The sequence below is a fragment of the Scleropages formosus genome, chromosome 4 (genome assembly GCF_900964775.1).
Source record: "Scleropages formosus chromosome 4, fSclFor1.1, whole genome shotgun sequence".
Lineage (NCBI taxonomy): Eukaryota > Metazoa > Chordata > Actinopteri > Osteoglossiformes > Osteoglossidae > Scleropages > Scleropages formosus.
In genome coordinates this window covers 6,028,126-6,047,686 of record NC_041809.1, presented here as the reverse complement: position 1 = coordinate 6,047,686, position 19,561 = coordinate 6,028,126, and the positions used below count along the sequence as shown (strand labels likewise).

Sequence of the window (19,561 nt, the reverse complement as noted above, 5' to 3'; positions counted from 1 at the left end):
GCAGTGTTGTTACATTAAACACGCTTTTGCTATTAGTTTGTACTGCGTATCAGTTTTTAGAAAAATATTCCATATTCTTGGCACCGGGTGGGTTCCAAACGCTGGATATTCCAGTACCTTTTAGGATCTGAGGCTTTCCGGAATGTTCCGGTGCCTTCTACAGTCTTCCAACAGCTATAAAGTACCCAACTGAAAGTGACGCTCTACAAGAACTAGTGGTACTTTTGTAATCGGTAAACTTTCACTAATCATAATCAAGTCAAAATTCGATATAGCTAAGGATTCTGGAAAATTTTGTTGCGCTGTGTCATTAATAATCATAACAACTGCGGTTTTTCCGACACCTTTCATACCGACGCGCTGGAAGTGCTTTTACAGACACACTGACACGTGGAAATGAGCAGAGGAATAATAATAAAAATAAAGAGAATAACTATAAAAACAATGTAACCGTAATAAAACTGACGGCATACACTGGCACGCATACTGGCGGGAGCAAAAGCATGTGTTTGCGTCTGTGATTTTTTATTTATTTATTTATTTCCCCTTTTATAGACGGTGCGGTTCTCTCAGAACTTTCTGGAGTGTTAATGGACGTTATATGTGTGACTAATGCACTATATGACTGATTTATGAGGGTTAGTTGAAGCAGCTCCCAGTACATCATATATGTTTATCTAAGCCAGCTGTCTGAGGGATTTGGCACGATACACTCCCTGCCTGATTTACTGCCTTCAAAGTGACAATTTAGTTATTTCATATTTTATAAAGCAAAAAAGAAACCATTGGTTGTAACGCCCCCCCCCCCCGTCCATCGTCCTCTGATCTCTATTCTGCCGAATATTTCCTTTAAATTGCTTGCATCTTGGACAAGATCAGGCGGCTGTCAGGAACATCTCAGTGATGTGGATGGATGTGGTCCGGAACCCGAACCCCCTGCCCCGCCCCTCCCGACCACCACCACCACCTCCCCGTTGCGTGGAGGAGCAACTATGGGCCGGTTCGCTGTCGTTTTGCTGTGTTTATTACTTCCTGCGCATCCCCCCCCCCTTAATGAGGGGCCTGGAGTGTGTCTCCACCCCCGCGCTGTGCCGCGCACTCCCGGTTAATTTCCCCCAGGCCATGGTTTAGAACATCGTGCCTCTTCTTTCCTATGCCAGGAGACGGGAACCAACACAAGACCTCATTATTTCATTCAGGAGGTATTACGGAATCGAACGAGTCCCGCTCCGGCTGTCTCCCGTCGGACGGTTAGGGGCCGGCGAGTGCCGCGCCGTTCATTTGTGTCCAAGCGCGATGTCGCCTGTAAGGGGCGCGGGCCTCACGAGCACGCGTCCGCCACGCTCGGGGGCGATTTCCTGCGTCTTTTCATCCGTAACGAGGCGGCGCCGTTCCCCGGGCCCCCGCGGCCCTGCGCCGTTGGAAGCACGCAGCGAACGCACTGGAGCAGGAACGACGCAGAGCCGTTCCAGGCATGTCGATGCCTCACGGTGGGCTTGCTTCCAGACGGCCCTCCCACCCTCAGCCAAATTAAAGAAGGAAATTTCCGGATTCGCTATAACGCCACTACGGATTAGACAGATAAAAGTCATAAAGAACAGGCCACTGACTCAGGAATCAAATCCCCTTTCTCGACATCTTTAGATAGTGATTAAGGATCCTGGATGAGTGACTGCAAATATCAGGAGGGTCCCTGCTGTTGTACCCTTGAAAGGGTACTTGTTCTTTACCGATGTATATTTAAATAGTAGCGCTGCTGTTTCACAGTGCCTGGGTGGTGCAAGAGGGCGTGGGTTCGGTCCCCGCTCAGTCTGTGTGGAGTTTGCATGTTCGCCCCCGTGTCTGCGTGGGTTTCCGCCGGGTGCTCTGGTTCCCTCCCACAATCCAAAGACATGCTGGCCAGATTCCTCCCTAGTGTGTGAGTGACAGACAGCGAGTGTGTTCCACTGATGTATGGATGGGTAACCCAGTGTAAGCAGTGTATCTAGCAGTGTAAGTCACCGCGGTGAATAAGGTGTGTGGGCTGATAACACTACATAAAGTTCATAAAGCATCTGCTAAATAAATGTAAGTGAAAGTGTAAAACCACAACCAGTGCATTTTACAAAAATAGAACTATCTACACGGCAACACCGCTATAAAAATCGATTAAGGTGTGCATATCGGGTGAAGTCGATGCACCGATTTTATACAAATAGTGAAAACTGAATAAAAATAATAAAAACTTCAATAAGACAAAACAATTAATACGATGTTTATTTGGGTGGGTTTAGAAAAAACACATTGAAGATGACCTCAAAGACTTAATAAATAAACTTCTCATTTCCCAAGAAATGCATCTTACCGTACCAATATGCAAATATATAAAAATGCCAATATGCAGATCCATGCACATACAAAGTTAATAAGGAGTAACGGGGAGTTTAATATTTGCTAAGCTACACAAACAAGCTACAATATCACCATTATAACATTATACGAGCGTCAGTTTTTAATTTCTCTAGAAAAGGCCCATTGTTTTATAGCACACAAATCGCCAACAAAAGAAAAGTGAGCAGGTACTTTTTTTTTTTATTTTTAAAAAGACGCGTTTCTGGCATTTAACACCGACTGCAGTATTTCAAAAACAATACGGAGATTAAACAAAGACAATATATTTTGTTCTAAAAAATAAACACCGATGTATGAAAATATTGTGAGCGGACAGTTGTTTGAAATTCAAGTCCGACAAAACTGGATATCATCACGTGTTTATTAAGGGGATTTTCACATCACCTTCCCACTGATTTACCCTGTTACTGTGCTGGGTATTTTTGCTGGAGTAGTTCAGGGTAAGGAGCTCGATCGAGGGTGTGACAGCAGAAGGAGGGTTCGAGCCGGTCACCTTCAGGTTGCGTGGCACGAACCTTAACCACTGCACCCCCTACTGGCTGTAAGCGTTACCTCCCGAAACAAGCGGTGGTATCGACGCTCTTTGCTGAAACCGCTCACTCGTATTTCGGCTCTGAAGAAATGTTGACGTTTTGGCGCAGCGTATCCAGGTAACTTCGAAAATCCATCCGGAAATGTCCGTTTCGTTTATTACTACAGAGGCGTTATGGTGCAGTGGTACACAGCTCTCATGGCACGCTGTCTGGGCGGCAAGGCGGGATGAGTAATGGCACAGCTCGCTGCTACAGCACGTGGATCGTCGAAAGAGAACGCGTTCGGCAGGGCCGGAACGCCGGATCGGCCCCCGGCCCGGTTACTGCGTGCTGCCAAAAATCGGAAGCGGAGAATCGCCAGTTCTGTACAAGTCCGACGGCGCGAAGGAGCACGCGGTTCTGTGCGCGTCTGTCCCGTGTGCTTTGGTGACAACCTTCAGCCGGCCTCTCCCGTCGTGGGAAAAGCCTCGTCGTCCGAAGGCTGACCGATGAACGTCGCGTGCGCTGGCTCTCTAAACTGGGGAACGAGGGCTTTGCGGGTAATTTTTTCAGTCGCTTGAAGCTAAAGGCAACGTCAGTACGAAACCGGAACGTCCCCCACCCCCCGCCCCCAAATACAGTTGGATATAACTGAGCACGAGTGACACGACAACATCGTTTGGCAAGATATGTAAAAGCTCAGAAAGGCTCCTCCGTCGAGGAGGGTGGCACACAGCTGGGGGGGGGTTGGCGCTACATTCTGGATGGCACCCGGAGAACGACGTCTCCATGCGGCCCTTTGGCTGAGAAGCTCTGCTTGCCGCGATCGATCGATGGATGGGTCGGTCAGAACCCGGTCGTGACCTGGGTGATCTCCGAGTTCATGTCGACGTGGGACAGCCCCCGGGAGTCCACCGACGACATCTCCATGGCTAGTCATACCTGCTGGTTGGAGCGCTCCAGGGTGTGCCCGCTCGAGTTGTGCTCCCGCTGCAGCTGGCGGGTGCGCGACGAGTTCTGCAGCTCCAGGCTGGACGGCGAGGGGACGCAGAACTCGCGGAAGCATCGCTTGAAGTTCTCGTCCAGGAAGGCGTAGAGCACCGGGTTCAAGCAGCTGTTGGTGTAGCCCAGAGCGATGCAGAAGTGCCAGGTGACCGACTGCAGCAGCGACTGCGGCACGTTGACCAGGGCCTTGATGATGACGAAGATGTGGATGGGCGTCCAGCACACGATGAAGACGGCCACCACCACGAGCACCATGCGCGTGATGCGCCGCAGGTTGCGGTCCTTCTCCTTGGAGCCGGAGAGCATGCGCACGCTCTTCAGGCGCAGGATCATGAGCCCGTAGCACACGGTGATGATGAGCACGGGCATGATGAAGGCGAAGATGAACACGCAGATCTTCAGCAGGTTCTCCCAGTACCAGGGTGGGTGGGGGAAGGTCAGCGTGCAGTCGATGATTCCTGAAGCTGTATAATATTATTATTATTAATAATAATAGCAGCAATACAGGGTTAACAACAGAATGAAACATAGGAGAAGAAACATCAGTAAAGCTTTGGCACAATTCCTCACGAGTAAACAATTATTTACTATTTTGGTGACTCACAGCCTTATTATTATTTGGTTCCTGCAAGAAAGTCAATTAGGGCCGTTTGCGCGCCGAGCAAATGCTGCCTGTTTCCACCGCGCCGCTCGGCAGCTGGAAACCCGTCGCTTGCTGCCAAAAGGGAGCACAGATATAATGAATCAAATAACTTCCCCGCCGACTTTTTGGAACGCGCTCTTCCGAGTATGCGGTACTCTTTTTTGTTGTTTTTGAAAACGACAAGAAGAAAACATTTCACTCGCGGCTCTGTTTGGTGGAGATTTAACTGGCAAATCACCGAAGGAAAAAATCACATTTTATTCAGAGTGCCGCCCGAACCCTACAGGGATGGTCATTGTTGCTGTATAAAACATTAAGATAAACGTTAAAAATCTAAACATTAAATCTTAGATGTATAAAATTAACAAATGGGCAGCGGCAGCTTGCAATGTAGTGGCTACAGCCGCTACCTTCGGACCCAAAGGTCGCAGGTTCGAATCTCACTTCTGGCTGTAGTAGCCTTGAGCAAGGCGCTTACCCTAAATTGCTCCAGTAAAATTACCAAGCTCTGTAAATGGGTAAATACTTGTAAACATAATATTGTAAGTTGTGTCAGAGAAAAGCATCAGCTATGATTTACACCCATGATTCTACTTACCTTCTTGGTTTAATCAATGCAAGTTGGGCTTCACTTACTTTTGCACAAGCGCTACTTCTGGTTTTCTGCTACACATAATTTCCTCTAATGTAACACATGGAATTGGTGACTACACACCTGTTATGTCGCATGGGACAGACTGGATCGGATTAAATAAGCCAACTGTGGTAAAACTAAGGGACACAAGGGGTTCACATTCTTTCAAGCTGCTCTGTAAGTTAATACTTAAATAAACTTGCTTTTTCAAGGCAGCATTTCGCTGGAGTAATTCAGGGAAGGTGACTTTCTACAAGAGGATCCCTTCAGGACTTGAACCAGCAACCTTGAGCGTACAGCTCCATGTTTACCCTCTGTGCTAGCAGCGGTACTTGCCCTGGTCGACCATGGTGGACGCCATGACCATGACGGGCAGCCCGATGGCCGAGGACAGGATCCAGTTACAGATGTTGACTATCTTGGCTTTGCGTGGCGTGCGGAAGTCCAGGGCCTTGACCGGGTGGCACACGGCCACGTAGCGGTCCACGCTCATGGTGGTGAGCGTGAAGATGCTGGTGAACATGTTGTAGTAGTCGATGGAGAGCACGATCTTGCAGATGACGTCGCCGAACGGCCAGGTGCCCATAAGGTAGTTGACGCTCTGGAAGGGTAGCGTGCTGGTGGCCAGAGCGTCCGCCAGGGCCAGGTTGAAGATGTAGATGTTGGTGGCCGTCTTCATTTTCGTGTACCTGCAACGGCAACACAACCGAAGCGCAGAGTGGATGTTGAGGTCATTAGGAAGCATCGGCGGCGCTTCGTCTGATCGTCGAGCAATGGCGCTCGCACCATCTTCCAGGTCGGCGATGAGAGGGACACTTCAGCCGTGACAAAGACAGAGTATAATGAGCAAAGTGGGCTTTGATGCACATTCCAGGGATTTCTAAAAAATGGCATAATACAGCTCGGAGCAAAAGCAAACTGACACAAATGCTGATTGTAGGAATATTATCTAATTACTCCCGATTTGCATAATCGCCCGCATTTGCATAATCCCCGACATATTTCACTGAATGCGAATCCGCCGCCGTCGGAAACAATGGCGTGAGGATCAAGTCATTCATGTGAGATTTCCGTGGACTCGTGCCGCTGGAGGAAGGCAAGTCGATCCTCCGTTTGTGGGGGTTCTCGTGGCTGCATCTGCACTTGCTGTGTGACGCTTTAGAGATCAACGCACGTTTACTTTATTGTGTAAAACAGGAGTAAGAGCATTTAGGATGAATTTTCAGGAAATTAACCACCGCAGGCTTCCCCCGTACGACTAAGGCTCCTTCCGGACTTACGAGCAGCTGGAGCTCGTAGCCTAATTTTCGTAGAACGAGCTGTCGGTTTGTGCTTATGGGAAATGCCAACGCAAAAGTATGAGCCTCGGCAACGCCCCTCCCCCGCACATCTCAGATCGACATCTCAAATCTCTTGACTCCGCATCACCTGTAATAATAATTAGTCCTAAAGAAAAAAGGAATAAAAGAACGTATCAGTTTAAAAATCGCTCGAAATTACAACAATAAAAGAGCAACAGAATCCATCCATGATATGATACTACTTCTGAAATGCAAGGTTGCGGTGGTCCAGAGTCTATTCCAGAAGCATAGGTCGTGAGGCACATGCTTGAGGGCACCGGCCCATCACAGGGCAATCTCACACACACACACACACACACACACACACACAAAATTTAGAGTCACTGTAACACATGTTTGGACACAGAAACGCTGAGAGAACATGCCAACTCCACACAGACTGAGCCACATTCAAGCCCATGTTTGAACCTGGAGCTCCAAGAGGTGTGAGGCACCAGCGCTACCTGCTGCACCACTGTGCCTCCGAAGAACAACAGAATAAAATTTAAAAAAAAAAAAAATAGAAAAACAGTTGTTTGCGTGTTTGGTGAGGAAAAAAAAAAGTGAATCTCTTTGCGGCTCAGGAACACATTGTTCACTCCCTCGTTTTGAAATAATAGTAATGAACAATTTCTTTTTACAATTCACTTTACAAAAAAGACTGTCAGGAATGAATTGCCCTTGTTATGCAAGGAAGGCCTGTGCCGTATAATTGAATGTTATGAATAAAGCCTTTATTGAAACAATAAACATATAGCTGTACCAGCTTCTACTTCAAATTTATTTGCAGTTTAAATAAATTTAATAGTAAGTTACTCAAGTTACGAATAACAGTAATTATACATTATTAGATTTGTCCTATCTTAAAATAATGGGTTAAGAGGTACATTCATTTACCGATGATTTTTCCTCCTTGTGCTTACAGTATACAGACTATGATCTCAGTAAACTATTTTCATTCATTTTTTTTTTTCTTTTTTTAACATAAATATATGATTGTATACTATGTTTGGCTAAGTATACAAGCTTGTCCCTCCCTCAGAACCCGTTAAATGAGTAAATCACTGTAATACCTTAATATGGTGAATTGTTTGGAAGGAAGCATCAATGAAATAAATAATGTATGCGTTCTTGCGGCAGTCTCTCGAGTTCGCGGCCCACCCTTGTGCTTCCCGGCTGACCGCGGCAGCTGCAATTTTTTAAAATGATTATTGCAAACGGACAGGCCGCTACCCTTACTTTGCGCGGCGACGGCTCAGGCCTCTGGTCTATTACGAAGCCGCGCAGGAGATTATTCCATTTGTTCGCTGCCAACAGTGAGCGCTGGCGCCTGTCCACCGTGCTTATGGCAGGCATGAACTTTTGAAACATGGGGCGGGTTACGAAGGGGAGAGAAATCCCCCCAGCTGTCGCTACGGGTCATCCTCCAGGGAACGGAGCAACCTGTGAAAGTGGGACTCTGGGCGTCGGGCACCCGATCCAGCGGCGCTCGAATTCAATTTCGCAGCCCACTTCTGATGAGGTGATAAATAAGCCCCAGATGCGAATGCTGTTCGGCGAGTTGATGCCTCTCACTTTTGGATTCGATGAGAAAAATGTGTCATTCGTTTCAAGAAAGCCGGTACATCTGCAAAAGTCATCCGTTGGGCTTTCGTTATCCTTCACGCCCTTAATTTTATGAGCCCTTCTTTAATTAACAATTAACAATTCTAAAGGAATATCTTCCATTTGAATCTTGTTTTTTTTTTTTTTTTATTTTATTTTTTTTAAACATACTCAATGCAAAATCTTTTCCCCCCACTATGACGCTCTTTAAAAGGTCCTGTTCCACAGTTTTGTCTGATGTTCACGAAAGACACAGTATCACATTTTTTTTTCCCCATTTAGTGGCACCTTTCAGCATTAAGCTACCTACAATTATTTACCCGATTCGGTAAATCTCTTTTTACTGGAGCAGTTTAGGGTTAGTACCTTGGTCAAGGGTATTACAGCAGTAGGTGAGATTTAAATCGGTAACCTTCAAATGCAAAGGCAACAGATGTAACCAGCACACTATCAGTAACCCCACGGGACCCTTTAACGGTAGTTTGTTAGTTTGATAAGTGGCAAAGCTGGGCTACAAGTCTTATTCCAACTGGAAACAAAATAAATATTTTACTAGCAGGGAACATATCAGCTCAGTCCAACGGAGAGTCCGGCCAACTGTCGGACCAAGACACGATCTGGCAGCGAAAATGTAAGCAGTCGAGCGGCAGCGATATTTAAAAATAAATACATTTCTCAAGAGCTCAGAATATGAGATTTAGGAATTTTGGGAGAATGCGTGCGTTTTCTATGAGCCCAACATCCAGATGGGCACCTCTCTCAAAGCGACTGGCCCTGGGGCTGAGCTATAAACTGACGGTGACCTCAAGTCGAGAAGCTGTGAGGCCGGAGAGCCGCCCTCCCGCTGGGTGAGACCCGCTGACTCGGGTTCGACCCCCACGTAGGAGACTTGTTTTGATTCTCTGGTTGCTCTGAGGGACACAAAGGTGGTTCTGGATGAGCTAAGAAGACGTTCGTATCATGTTGTGTTGGTGATTGGTTTTTTCACTTGAACGACTCAGCCCAACGGATGCCTTTAGCTCGTATAATTTGTTTATGGCACCGATCATTTTTAATGTCTTGTGCAATGGATTTTTGTGTTGCTGTTAAATGCCATCAAGTCAAAGTCAACTCTTGGGGACCACATATGCAGAGTGGCTCTAGACAGTTCTGTCCTCAACTTGTGTCCTTAGCGTCCATTGTCACTGTGGTTGAGTGCATGCCTCTGGTTGCCTTCCCGAGCGTCACGGTCCTTTCGAGAGAGTCCGAAAAGCGCGATACCCTCAGCCTCATCATTTTGGTTCCAATGACAGTTGCGGCCCGGTTTCACCCAAGATCCAGCTGTCTGTTTCCGGACTGTCCGTGGTCTCTTTAAAAGTCTCAGTCAGCACCACAGTTCAAAGGAGTCCACATTCTTTCCCGTCCCGCTTTCCCAAAGTCCAGTTCTTCTCTCATGCCTGTAATTTTATAGAAAATACCAGTTTGAACAATTGACACTCCAGTCTTGTGGTGATGTCGGCACATCGAGGACCTTTTCTAGATCTTTTCCTGCGCCTGCGCCAAGCGCTAATCTCTGGTGCACCTCTTGACTGCTGGATCCCTTAATGTCGGTTATTGGTTATTATAGTTGTTTACGACTGAATGGACCCATGAAGAATTCACTGCCGGCTGATAAGTGACAGTCACCCGTGTTTAGCGAATGAGCACTGGCTGCAATTCATGGGATGTCAAGTGACGGCAGAAGCACATGTGGACTGATGCTGTTTTGTGTCAGGGCATCAGTGAGAGGCACAGTGACAAGGGGCCGAGGAGTCAGCGATCACGCGCTTCGACCATCACCTACTCTGATGGAGACATAATGTCCAACTCCTCACCGGTGCCAGTAGGTTCATAACCACAGACTGCACGTGGAAGGCAGTTGTTCTCCGTTTCTTGTCCCATTTGTGTCGTTTATCGCGTTGCTGTGCGGATCATACCGTCCACTCAGGATGGTGGAGAAGGGCAGGGGCTCTTTACGCGGCGAGACGTTCGGGAAGAAGACGGGACACATATCGAAAGCTTTCCTCCCGATGTCGAAACGTCAGCGATGCATCCGGGATATCCGAGTATGTAATATGTTCCTAAATAAATAGATTTCCCACAATTCAGCAGGAACATACACCCACCCCTCCCCCCCGGCAGGAAAAAAAAGTAAAAGCGGAGTCCTGCTTCCCTTGATCAAAGGGCTGATAAGCCCCGAGACACAGAGCACATATTAAATATGTATTGGTGTTCAGCTGTGTCCCCAGTGTGTGCGTGCGTGCGTGCGGCTGCAAGACCGCAAGGCACCTCCATCGATTGAGCTCGTTCTCGGCTGACGGCCAAGCGGCACCGCCTGCGACCAGCTCCTCTCGCGGACCAGGGGAGCGCAGACAGGGGGATGCAGCCTGTTTTTTGGGTTCTTCTCCATGCTCGTCCACTTATTAAGCTCATAGCAGGTGGCGGCAAGAGGGGTGCGTGCAGGGGCCAGACCGCTGTACTTGTTGGACCCAGACAGTGTGGGAGCGCTGAGTCAAGAGCAGCGCAGCCCATTTGCTGGCTCCGTTAGGTCTGAAGCCAGCTGGCACGGTGGAGACCGCGCAGCCCAGCTGCGTCCCTGTAGCAGGGCTCACACACACACACACACACACACACACACACGATAGGCAACGAGTTGGTGGATCTGTCTTTTCGCCATCAATAGCTGCTTGTCTGGTGCAAGGTCTCAGTGTTCCAGAGCCCTTTCTGGAAGCATAGCGCGAGAGGCAGGGAACGCCACGGACGGGGCACCAGTCCATTGCAGGCCAATCGCACACACTCATCCACAGAGCAGTTTAGAGCGATCTATCCACCTAAAACACATCTTTGAACTGTGGATGGAAACCCAAGAAAACTCCACACGGACCGAGCTGGAGTCAAACCCATGTCCAAACCCATAGTCCAGAAAGGGCGAGTCACTAGCGCTAGCTGCTGAGTCGCCGTGTCGCCCTGCCACCATGCCGCCCCTTGTTGGTGGATAGTTTAGTTTCTGTAAACATATAGACAACGGTGCCTCTAGGGGTTGAGGTGACACCCCTTGACAGCACAGCCTTTTGGGCAAACCGAGACTCATCAAGCTGGGTAACGACAGCAGGGAGATGGGTAACAGTTGGGGCCTTTTCACACCCTGTCGACAATGAGCAGGTGCTGTCGCAGACGCCCATTCCTCTTCTTTCGTCCGTTACATCTCCATCAGCAGCCGCATGACTTTGAAGTGTAAATTGACAGCAGGCAAATCCATTATTGAACAGTGTTGCTGGTAAGACTAAAGAAGAAGATCAAAACTGAACAGACGCCAAGCATGGACTTGTTGCTAGGGAACTGTGGTGTGTGTGTGTGTACCGCAGTCCCGAATCGGGGATACTGTACTTGTGCCAGATCCCATAAGATGACGTGGAACTTTTTCAGTCTTCATCCATCTGAAGATGCCAGGTGTGGACAGAGGATGCGAGAGGGATCCCTAATGATTAAGTTTTCTTTTTCCTCTCTGAATAACTTTTCCATGGCTCAGTCTGGGGACAGAATTAGTTCCCAATCACAGTATTCAAATTTAATTATAACCTACACAAAATTTTCCCCCGTTTTTGCTTCCGGAATTGGTTTTCGTTCCCTGCACGTGAAATATTGAAAAGAGCACGGGTGAGAGAGGTGGGCAGCAGGAGTGTTAACTGGCATGGTGATGAGCGATGCCTTGTGCTCCCCCCGACGACTGACCCTGGGATGAGCTCTCCTGACAGCACCCGTTGTGGTGCAAATGCATGACTGATACACTCCCACCCCCCGTGATGATCTCAGCGACCCGCATCAGTCTGGGTGTAGGAACCTGAGATGAATAACTCATCTCATGTGCTCAGTATTTTTTGCATACCCATTGTTATGTGCTCTGCTGTAAAAGGATTTCATTCTGCCGTATTTTTTCCATTAACCATAACCGATTTGGTGGCACAGCGGGTAGCACTGGTGGCTCTCAGTTCCTGGGCTGCGGGTTTGGAAACAGGTGTGAATCCAGCGCAGTCTACAGTGAGGTTTGCGTGTTCTTCCCTTGTTTGCTGGTTTCCTCCCACAGTCCAACAATGTGTTTCAGGTGAACTGGCGGCTCTAAATTGCCCTCTGTGTGTGTGTGTGTGTGTGTTTAATTGCACGGCGATGGACTGATGCCTCATCCAGGGTCTACCCCGTCTCACACCCTATGCTTCTGGGATAGACTCTGGAACACCATGACCCTACACTGCACCTTGATGGATGTAACACTGTTGTTCCTGAGGAATCTGTCCAAAAAAAGAAAAAAAAAAAAAAAAAAAAAAAAAAAAAAAAAAAAAAAAGTCACATGACCGGCTTTGGGGTCTCGACATCCTCGCTTCCGTCTGTCTTGTAAAACTCCGAACATTGCGAACAGTCAGAGAAATTATGTCCCTGTTCAACAGCTGACCAAGCGGTCGGATCTTGCCCCACTTGTGTCGCGATCAATCTCGAGTCCATTGCATCTTATGTATCTCCAAGAAGGTGCTTCACATCCACCCCAAGAGCCGTGGCCCTCATAAAAAGGGTGGGGGGGGGGGGGGGTCACAATGAATGGATGGAGGGATGTAACTGGGCAAAAGTTATAACTCGCCATAACTCTGCTCTGTTTGACCAAATCACCTGCGAGATCCATAAAAAGGGAGGAAACGGGTCAACGCCGCTCTAATGCGCCGTTCACGTTGCTGCCGAGAAATGGCCCCTTTATCAGCGGTCGCCCGTTAAGGGTACGGCCCACGCTTTTCCTGCTCTGGAAACACATGATGTTCGAAAGCGAACGGAAAACACAGGGCGAAAGCAAACATTCGGCGGCGGCACTGAGTCAGAAGAGCGCGTTGGTGGGGGGGGTGGCGAGACGCCACGATGTGCCGTCAATTGGTTGTTTGCTCAGGCTGAGCTCCCCACGCTCTACACTCGGGGGCATTTGCACCCCCCCCCCCACCAGCTGCCGACCTCGGGGGGCCCAAGGGGCATTTAATGAGCCTAATTAGTCCAATTAGAGACCATTTGTTCAGCTAAGTGCTTAAGTGGAAAGGAACTCGTGATGCTCTGGGCCTGGTCACCTGCTTGTCGACCGCGGCGTAAAGGAAACCCGCCGGCCAGCTCGGACCCGAGCTGGAGACCCCCTGAGAGACACTTGGGTTCTAAGCCGTGCGTCGCCACGGCAACAGGAGACACGGTCTTCACCTCCAATGGTCCTCGTTCTCTAAATCGGCGGTCGGAATTAGTGTTGGCCCCTGCCCCCTCCCCATCGGGAAGTGATAAATGCGTCGCTGTCCTGTTTTAAAAAAGCAGCACGGTTCCAAATACGACCGATGTGCAGCGGTGGAGGTGAAAAACTGGAGGCTGAGGGTGTCACCATGACCCTGGGATGCTTTGCTCCACGTTTCTAAGATACACTTCCCAGCCTTCTGCCTCCTGTTCCCCTCATCCGTTAAGGTGACCAACGCATTACTGACACCAACCCCCGTCCAGGTCCCCCTAACCCCTTTTGTGGACCGTCGTTGTTCAAGGACGATTTCTTTGCTCCCAACCACCTCTGACAGCGGCAGCTCGGAGTGACTCTGAAATTAATAATCCTATTAAAACCGCATCTACAGCACTGCGATTCTAAGAAACAATCAGCGCGCCGATCGTTTTTATTTCACGGAAAACGGTGTCACGGGGACTTCTTCTTTTCCAGCCTACTGTAGGAAAATGTTTCATCAAATGTTTCTGATGTATTGAAGACCGGACGTGAGACGTAAAAATGCAGTTCTGGGTTGGGACTCTAATGGTAGTGTATTGTACAAGATTATATTTAGCCGCTGAAAGAACAATTTTAATGGCTAAGAATGGTGACAAAGTGGGAATGATGGCGATTTCCAATTAAGATATCATTTCGATTTTCCAATTTAAATACTGCTTGAGGACATTAAAATTTCATGGCTCTCGAGAAGGAGGTGCGACCGAGTTCAGGCAGGGTCGTCGGCCTCCCTTATAACAGATTAGGACGAAGTTTCCGTCACGGAGGACCGGGCGAGGCATCACACATCTGAGACAGGGGAGCGGAAACATATCGACGTTCTTCTGCAGCTATAGGACCGCACTAACATTACGCTCAATAACGAAGCGAAGGCTACGATAAACACGGCCGCCGTGGAAGAACCTCATCGGAGCGTGAGATGAGAGACAACACATATTATCCATTTTTTTTTTTCTTTCTTTATTAACAAGACATACTAAATGTCTGTGACTGTATTTAAGAAGAAATTTATTAATACCAATAGCAGACTAATGTTCTACAGCATAATTCTTTATTAGTATGGTTGCACGCCGGCCAAAACAAGAGCACCTCAAGCAAAACGTTGGTGCTTTCGCTCTCCAAGAGACATTTGCCCACATTAATATTCATTTCCCACGGATGAAGCACACGGCGCAGGGCGCGCTATACATTTCAGATGAGAAACGCGGCCTTCGGGACTTGTCCCCTGTTGGAAATGCATTAGAAAATGTCATTTTAAATGACTTATGAGAGAAAACTCAGATTTAAAGATTAATTTCCCATTTAAGCTAAAATGCCAAACTGTTCTGAGAAGAATGCACGTACATTTCATCTCGTTTCTGCGGAATTAAACGATGCGGTATGTTATTATCATCACTATTAATGCGTTTCTTAGCTGATGCCTTTATCCAAAGCGACTTAGCATGCAAAGCGTATTTGACCCATTTATACGACAGGGTATTTTCACTGGAGCAATTCAGGGTAAGTACCTTGATCAAGGGAACTACTTCAGTAGCGGGGAGGGGGTTTGAACCGACAGCCTTCAGGTTCCAAGCCCATGCTCTCAAACCACTACGCTGAGAGAGAAGATGGAACTACATTTAAAAGCAGGAAATGTGTGTCCTACACCTATACTGGATGTATGACTTCCCCCCCCCCCCTTATTTTTGAAAAAGCCAGATGGTCATTTGAAAAGTGACTGCAGGTGTGACCAGTGTGAGAATAATAAAGGTGAAATGTGTGCATTGTTTGGCAAGCTGGTGATGTTCATCAGGGCAATACTTCCAGCTGTCAGGCACACAGTCAATGGCAGTTTAATAGCTGAGCATATATCTTGTACCGCGGTTTTGCTCCAGAGGCCCCTTTTCACGCGTTTGTTGGCTGGACGCTTTGTGTGACTTGCTCCCATCTCGGGACATGCCTCGCTTTTATCCTCATGCAGGTCTACTGTCACTGCAGATGGCTCTCTGCACAAATGAGCCTTATTAATGTGTTATGTATTATAGCCAGACTGCAGACTAATCAAAAACAAGGTGACTCGCGTAGAAATAGATCAACTAGAGCAGCTACGCTGGGAAAAGGTCGTTCAACGTCGGGCACCATTGTGGGCATTGATGGCTAGGAATCCTTATTGAACGAGATCACTTCTTGTAGGACAACATCATCATCCTCATCATTTCAGGTATCCAGCATGTTCATGATGGTGGTTGAGATATTCATATGAAGCAAACTTAAGTAAATTAAGCCAATGAATAATTCTACAGCAAATAGGAAAAAAAAACTACAACTCTTTCCCTCTATGGTCCTATAGTTCTAGGGGTTTACATATTGAGACATTACAGACCCTCACATCTCCAAACTGTAGTTGACTCCAACCTCATGAGAGAGAGAAAAAAAAAAAAAGGGGTTTTAAATTTGTCATTATTTGTTCAACCACAGAAAGAATCAACATGAAGAAGCTAAGTGTAGAAAGCAGATCAATGGTTCAGTAGGTTGTAGTACCCCCTTTAGAACTAATAATCCAAGCTACTAATTTTCAGTATGAGTTTATTAGTTTCACATTACACTGGAGGAGTTCTGGTCCAGTCCTCCAGTGAGAGCTTTCCTTTGGCACAGCTCTCTTGAAGACCCACCACACTATCTCAGTAGGGTTGAGGTGTGGACTTTGACATCCATTTGAGAGCCCACATTCTTCTCTGTTTCAGCCTTTCAACTGCAGACTTATTGGTATGCTGAGCATCCCTGTCCTGTTGCAAGGTTGACTTTCAGCCTCGTTTCAGCTGTCAGAGAAAAGGTTTCACATTTTCATCTGGAAAATACTGATACAGAGAAGAATTCCTGGTGGACTGAATGACTTGAGAGAACAGCCTCAAACCATCACAGCTCCACCGTCACGCTTGGTCGTTGCTTTGAGCTTCTTCTTGTGATATGCGGCATTTGGTTTCTCTACAATGGAATTGTGTGTTAGTGTCAAACAAATCCTCTTTCGTCTTGTATGTCCAGAGGAGTGGTCCACAAGTCTCGTGATTCGTTCAGGTGCAGCTATGCAGACCAAAGCCCTGCTGGAATGTTCTTTGTGGAGAAACAGGGTTTCCTGAAGGGTACGCCTCCATGGAAGCCATACTTGTTCTTTCTTTTCCTATTAGTGGAATCATCAACTCCAACATTGACCATGCTGACAGAGGCTTTTAGATCCCCTGATGCAGCTCTTGAGTACTTTTAAATTTCTCTGAGCATTATGCTTCCATCTTGGGGCGACAGTGATGGAACAAGTACTTCAGGGTACCCCGGTACCTTCCCCGAACGCACTCCATTGGTACCGGTCCGATGGGCACCAACTTCTGTGACGTCATCATAGATGTCGTTCTTCTGTCCTTGACATGCTGCGTCACGATAAACATGGAGACACTGCACCAAACTGTCAAAGTTTCTGCTTTTGTTCACAGGTGAAAAGAGCTCCAAATGGTCTTCTTGGTCTTCATGACCTTCTTAATCCACGTGGACTCAGTCAGGGGGCACTTATTTCTTCCACATACAGCTTCTGCACGTTGGCTTATTTTGACCAAATAATGACCGAGTGAAATCCGTGCGTTTTTGTGTCAGGAGGTTATACTTATCCTTTGGACGGACTCGGTGAGGACCCGATATGGAAATTGGGTCCAGACAAGGTCCTCCAAAGCCAATTAATGTTAAGATTTCACAAGATATAAACTTATTTTCATGTCCCTGTTCTTTGTTTCCCTTCATGTCTGCAGACATTGGCATCTATCTACAGTTATGCAACCACCTATTTTTCAGTTACAGCATATTGTCTGAGTCAGGAAGCACTTCATCCTGGTGGCATTGTATGAAAGGCATGATGTGCAGAATGAGTGTTGCCTTTTGATGGTTGGAAGAGTGTAAAAAAACAAAATTAATAGGAAAAAAAAAAAGCACACACAGGCTATGCCGTTCCGACACTTCACACAGAAATACAGCCGTTCAGCATCAACCTCACCGTTATGCTGGAATCCCATGAATGTTTCATTCCCACCGCCCAGAATAAATGAACGTGTAGAATCAGCATCTGATCTACATTCGATTACTAAGGCCACACATTTCCCTTCAAGACCTGCCAGAACGGCTCACGCTACCTTTCAAAAATTATTAGTTTTTGCAGTATTTCTGCACATTCATTTGCGAGTAAAAAGGATTTTTCGTGTCTTGTCCTACACTGACTGAAGTAAATGGGCGGTCCGTCTGGGGAAAATAATGTAAATATCCGTTCAGCTGACATGTGTTCATTGTCTCTTAGGAAACCATACATACACTGTACTGCCCATCGTGCACCTGCTTCTATAATTTGTATAACACTTCGCGCTTCTCTCGCGCTCCTCTCGGCACCACTTGGAGATGCGCGGGTGGGAGGAAAAAAAAAAATAACAGGTGACACTAAGTAAAAGGCGGCGGGGAAAGAACTTGTCCGTCTCGGGGGACAAAACCACCAGCAGAAGCACTTACTAGAGTTACACGCAAGTGCTGGTAGGGGGAGGGGGGCGGGGTCCGTTAGGTTTACTTGGACACTGCGGGCACGCGCCCTGTTAGGGTTATGCATGCTAGGTGACCCTGGAGCGATGCGCTCCACGCGCAGCGCAGCGCAGCGCAGCGCAGCGCAGATCCCCCCCCCGGCCAGGAACAATCACAGGACACGTCCGCCGCTGCCAAGAGGTGCAACACGCGTGTCCGTGAAGGGACATGTTCACTCACACTCACACACGCACTTTAAGTTTCAGCTCAGTTTCAGCGTTGCCATGGAAATCAGTGCCTCTGGACTGCAGCGCAGCCCCAGGACAGGGCAGGGACACGCGTGGAAGTGAGTGACCCTTACCTGATGATGACATACATGACGAGCACGTTCCCCACGAGCCCCACCACGCACACGATGGAGTACAGCGCCGTGATCACGATCGCGATCTCCATGGGGGTCGAGCCCTTCGCGGCGTCCGCGTGCTCCGCCTCGGACCTGTTCGCGCGCGCGGGGCTCGCGCCGCCGCTCAGGTTGCGGCAGAGCGCGTCGCTGTCCACGGCGAACCCGCCGGCCAACAGGCACGCGGGCTCCGACGCGTTGGACCCGCTTTCCATGGTGCGCGCGGGAGAGTGGTTAAGGCTCCGTAACTCGCGGGACCCTCAGCTGCGCCGCTGCGTTCCTGCTGCCCGACGCGGGTCCGCGGAGCTGCAGCGCATCACCGTCACACCGACTTTTCGCGTTTTATCAACCCCGCATGACGTCACTCACTTTCGCGCGCCGCGTGACCGCATCGCGGGTCCGCGCGCGCGCCGCGCTGCGGAGTTTTTATTGCCGCCGATTTCTAACGTTATCAACGTGCGCCTTTATCGCGACGCGTCTGTCTGTGCTGTTCGGAAAGGGACTTTGTCTGGTGCTGAAGTGGAATCTGTTCTCTTCTGCGAAATGCCATGGTGTGAAACAGTACAGCATTAATGATTAAATTAATAAGTGGTTGTTTTTTTGACAGAAGCATCATGAAGACGTTTTTAAAACTTATTAGATCTTCTAACACTAGTTACAGTGGTTAATAGTTCTGCATGCATTTCCTACGTGTCGCATTGTATCATTAGGCTCGGGGGGTTACTCCACTTATTGATCATCAGTGTGAGAACCTTACCGTGGTGATGTGCTGCCTAACGCCCGCGGGAACCCAGTAGTGCCCACGTTAGTTTTGCGGGGATTCATTAAATACCGACGATTAATAAATGGTCGGAGCGGGAGAGACACGTCTGGAAATTTAAACTGTGTCGTGTAACGTTGGGGACAAACGCGCCGTGTTCAAATGACCACTTCTGAGATTTAATCCAACCATCTGCCGCGAATCACAAGAAGAAAAATGAGAGGCGAGGAGCAGCTCTGCTCCGGATCGGGGGCGCCCCCTATCGGCCCAGCGGCGCGGCCGCGGTTCCGCGCGCGGTCTGGTCACGTGTCTCAATCAAGCGCGTCAATTAGCGGCTGTTAAACGTCTTTCACTTTCTCCTGTGCAACTACGTGCCTGTGTGTCGGACCCGAGCTGCACGAAGGGACTGATCCACGTTCCCCTGTGGAAGAAAAAGTATTATTATTAT

The 19,561-nt window shown here is 48.2% G+C and overlaps 1 protein-coding gene across 1 annotated transcript; it reads right to left on the bottom strand.

The window, feature by feature from the left end:
• Window positions 1–2,267: 2,267 nt before the first annotated feature.
• On the bottom strand, window positions 2,268–18,687 carry oprm1 (opioid receptor, mu 1). The gene is made up of 3 exons (XM_018749592.2): window positions 18,315–18,687; window positions 5,522–5,874; window positions 2,268–4,372 (listed from the first exon to the last, which is right to left on the bottom strand). Exons 1-3 carry the CDS (start codon window positions 18,566–18,568, stop codon window positions 3,840–3,842), a joined length of 1,140 nt encoding a protein of 379 aa, XP_018605108.2. The 5' UTR covers window positions 18,569–18,687; the 3' UTR covers window positions 2,268–3,839.
• Window positions 18,688–19,561: the final 874 nt, after the last annotated feature.

Bases quoted from the DNA above. Each gene is read 5' to 3' on its own strand.
- oprm1 (XM_018749592.2), bottom strand. From the start codon at position 18,568: ATGGAAAGCGGGTCCAACGCGTCGGAGCCCGCGTGCCTGTTGGCCGGC. The intron at 5,875-18,314 runs GTAAGGGTCACT...TTGCCGTTGCAG, and splicing joins GTCATGTATGTCATCATCAG to GTACACGAAAATGAAGACGG. The intron at 4,373-5,521 runs GCAAGTACCGCT...AATATTATACAG, and splicing joins GTCCACCATGGTCGACCAGG to CTTCAGGAATCATCGACTGC.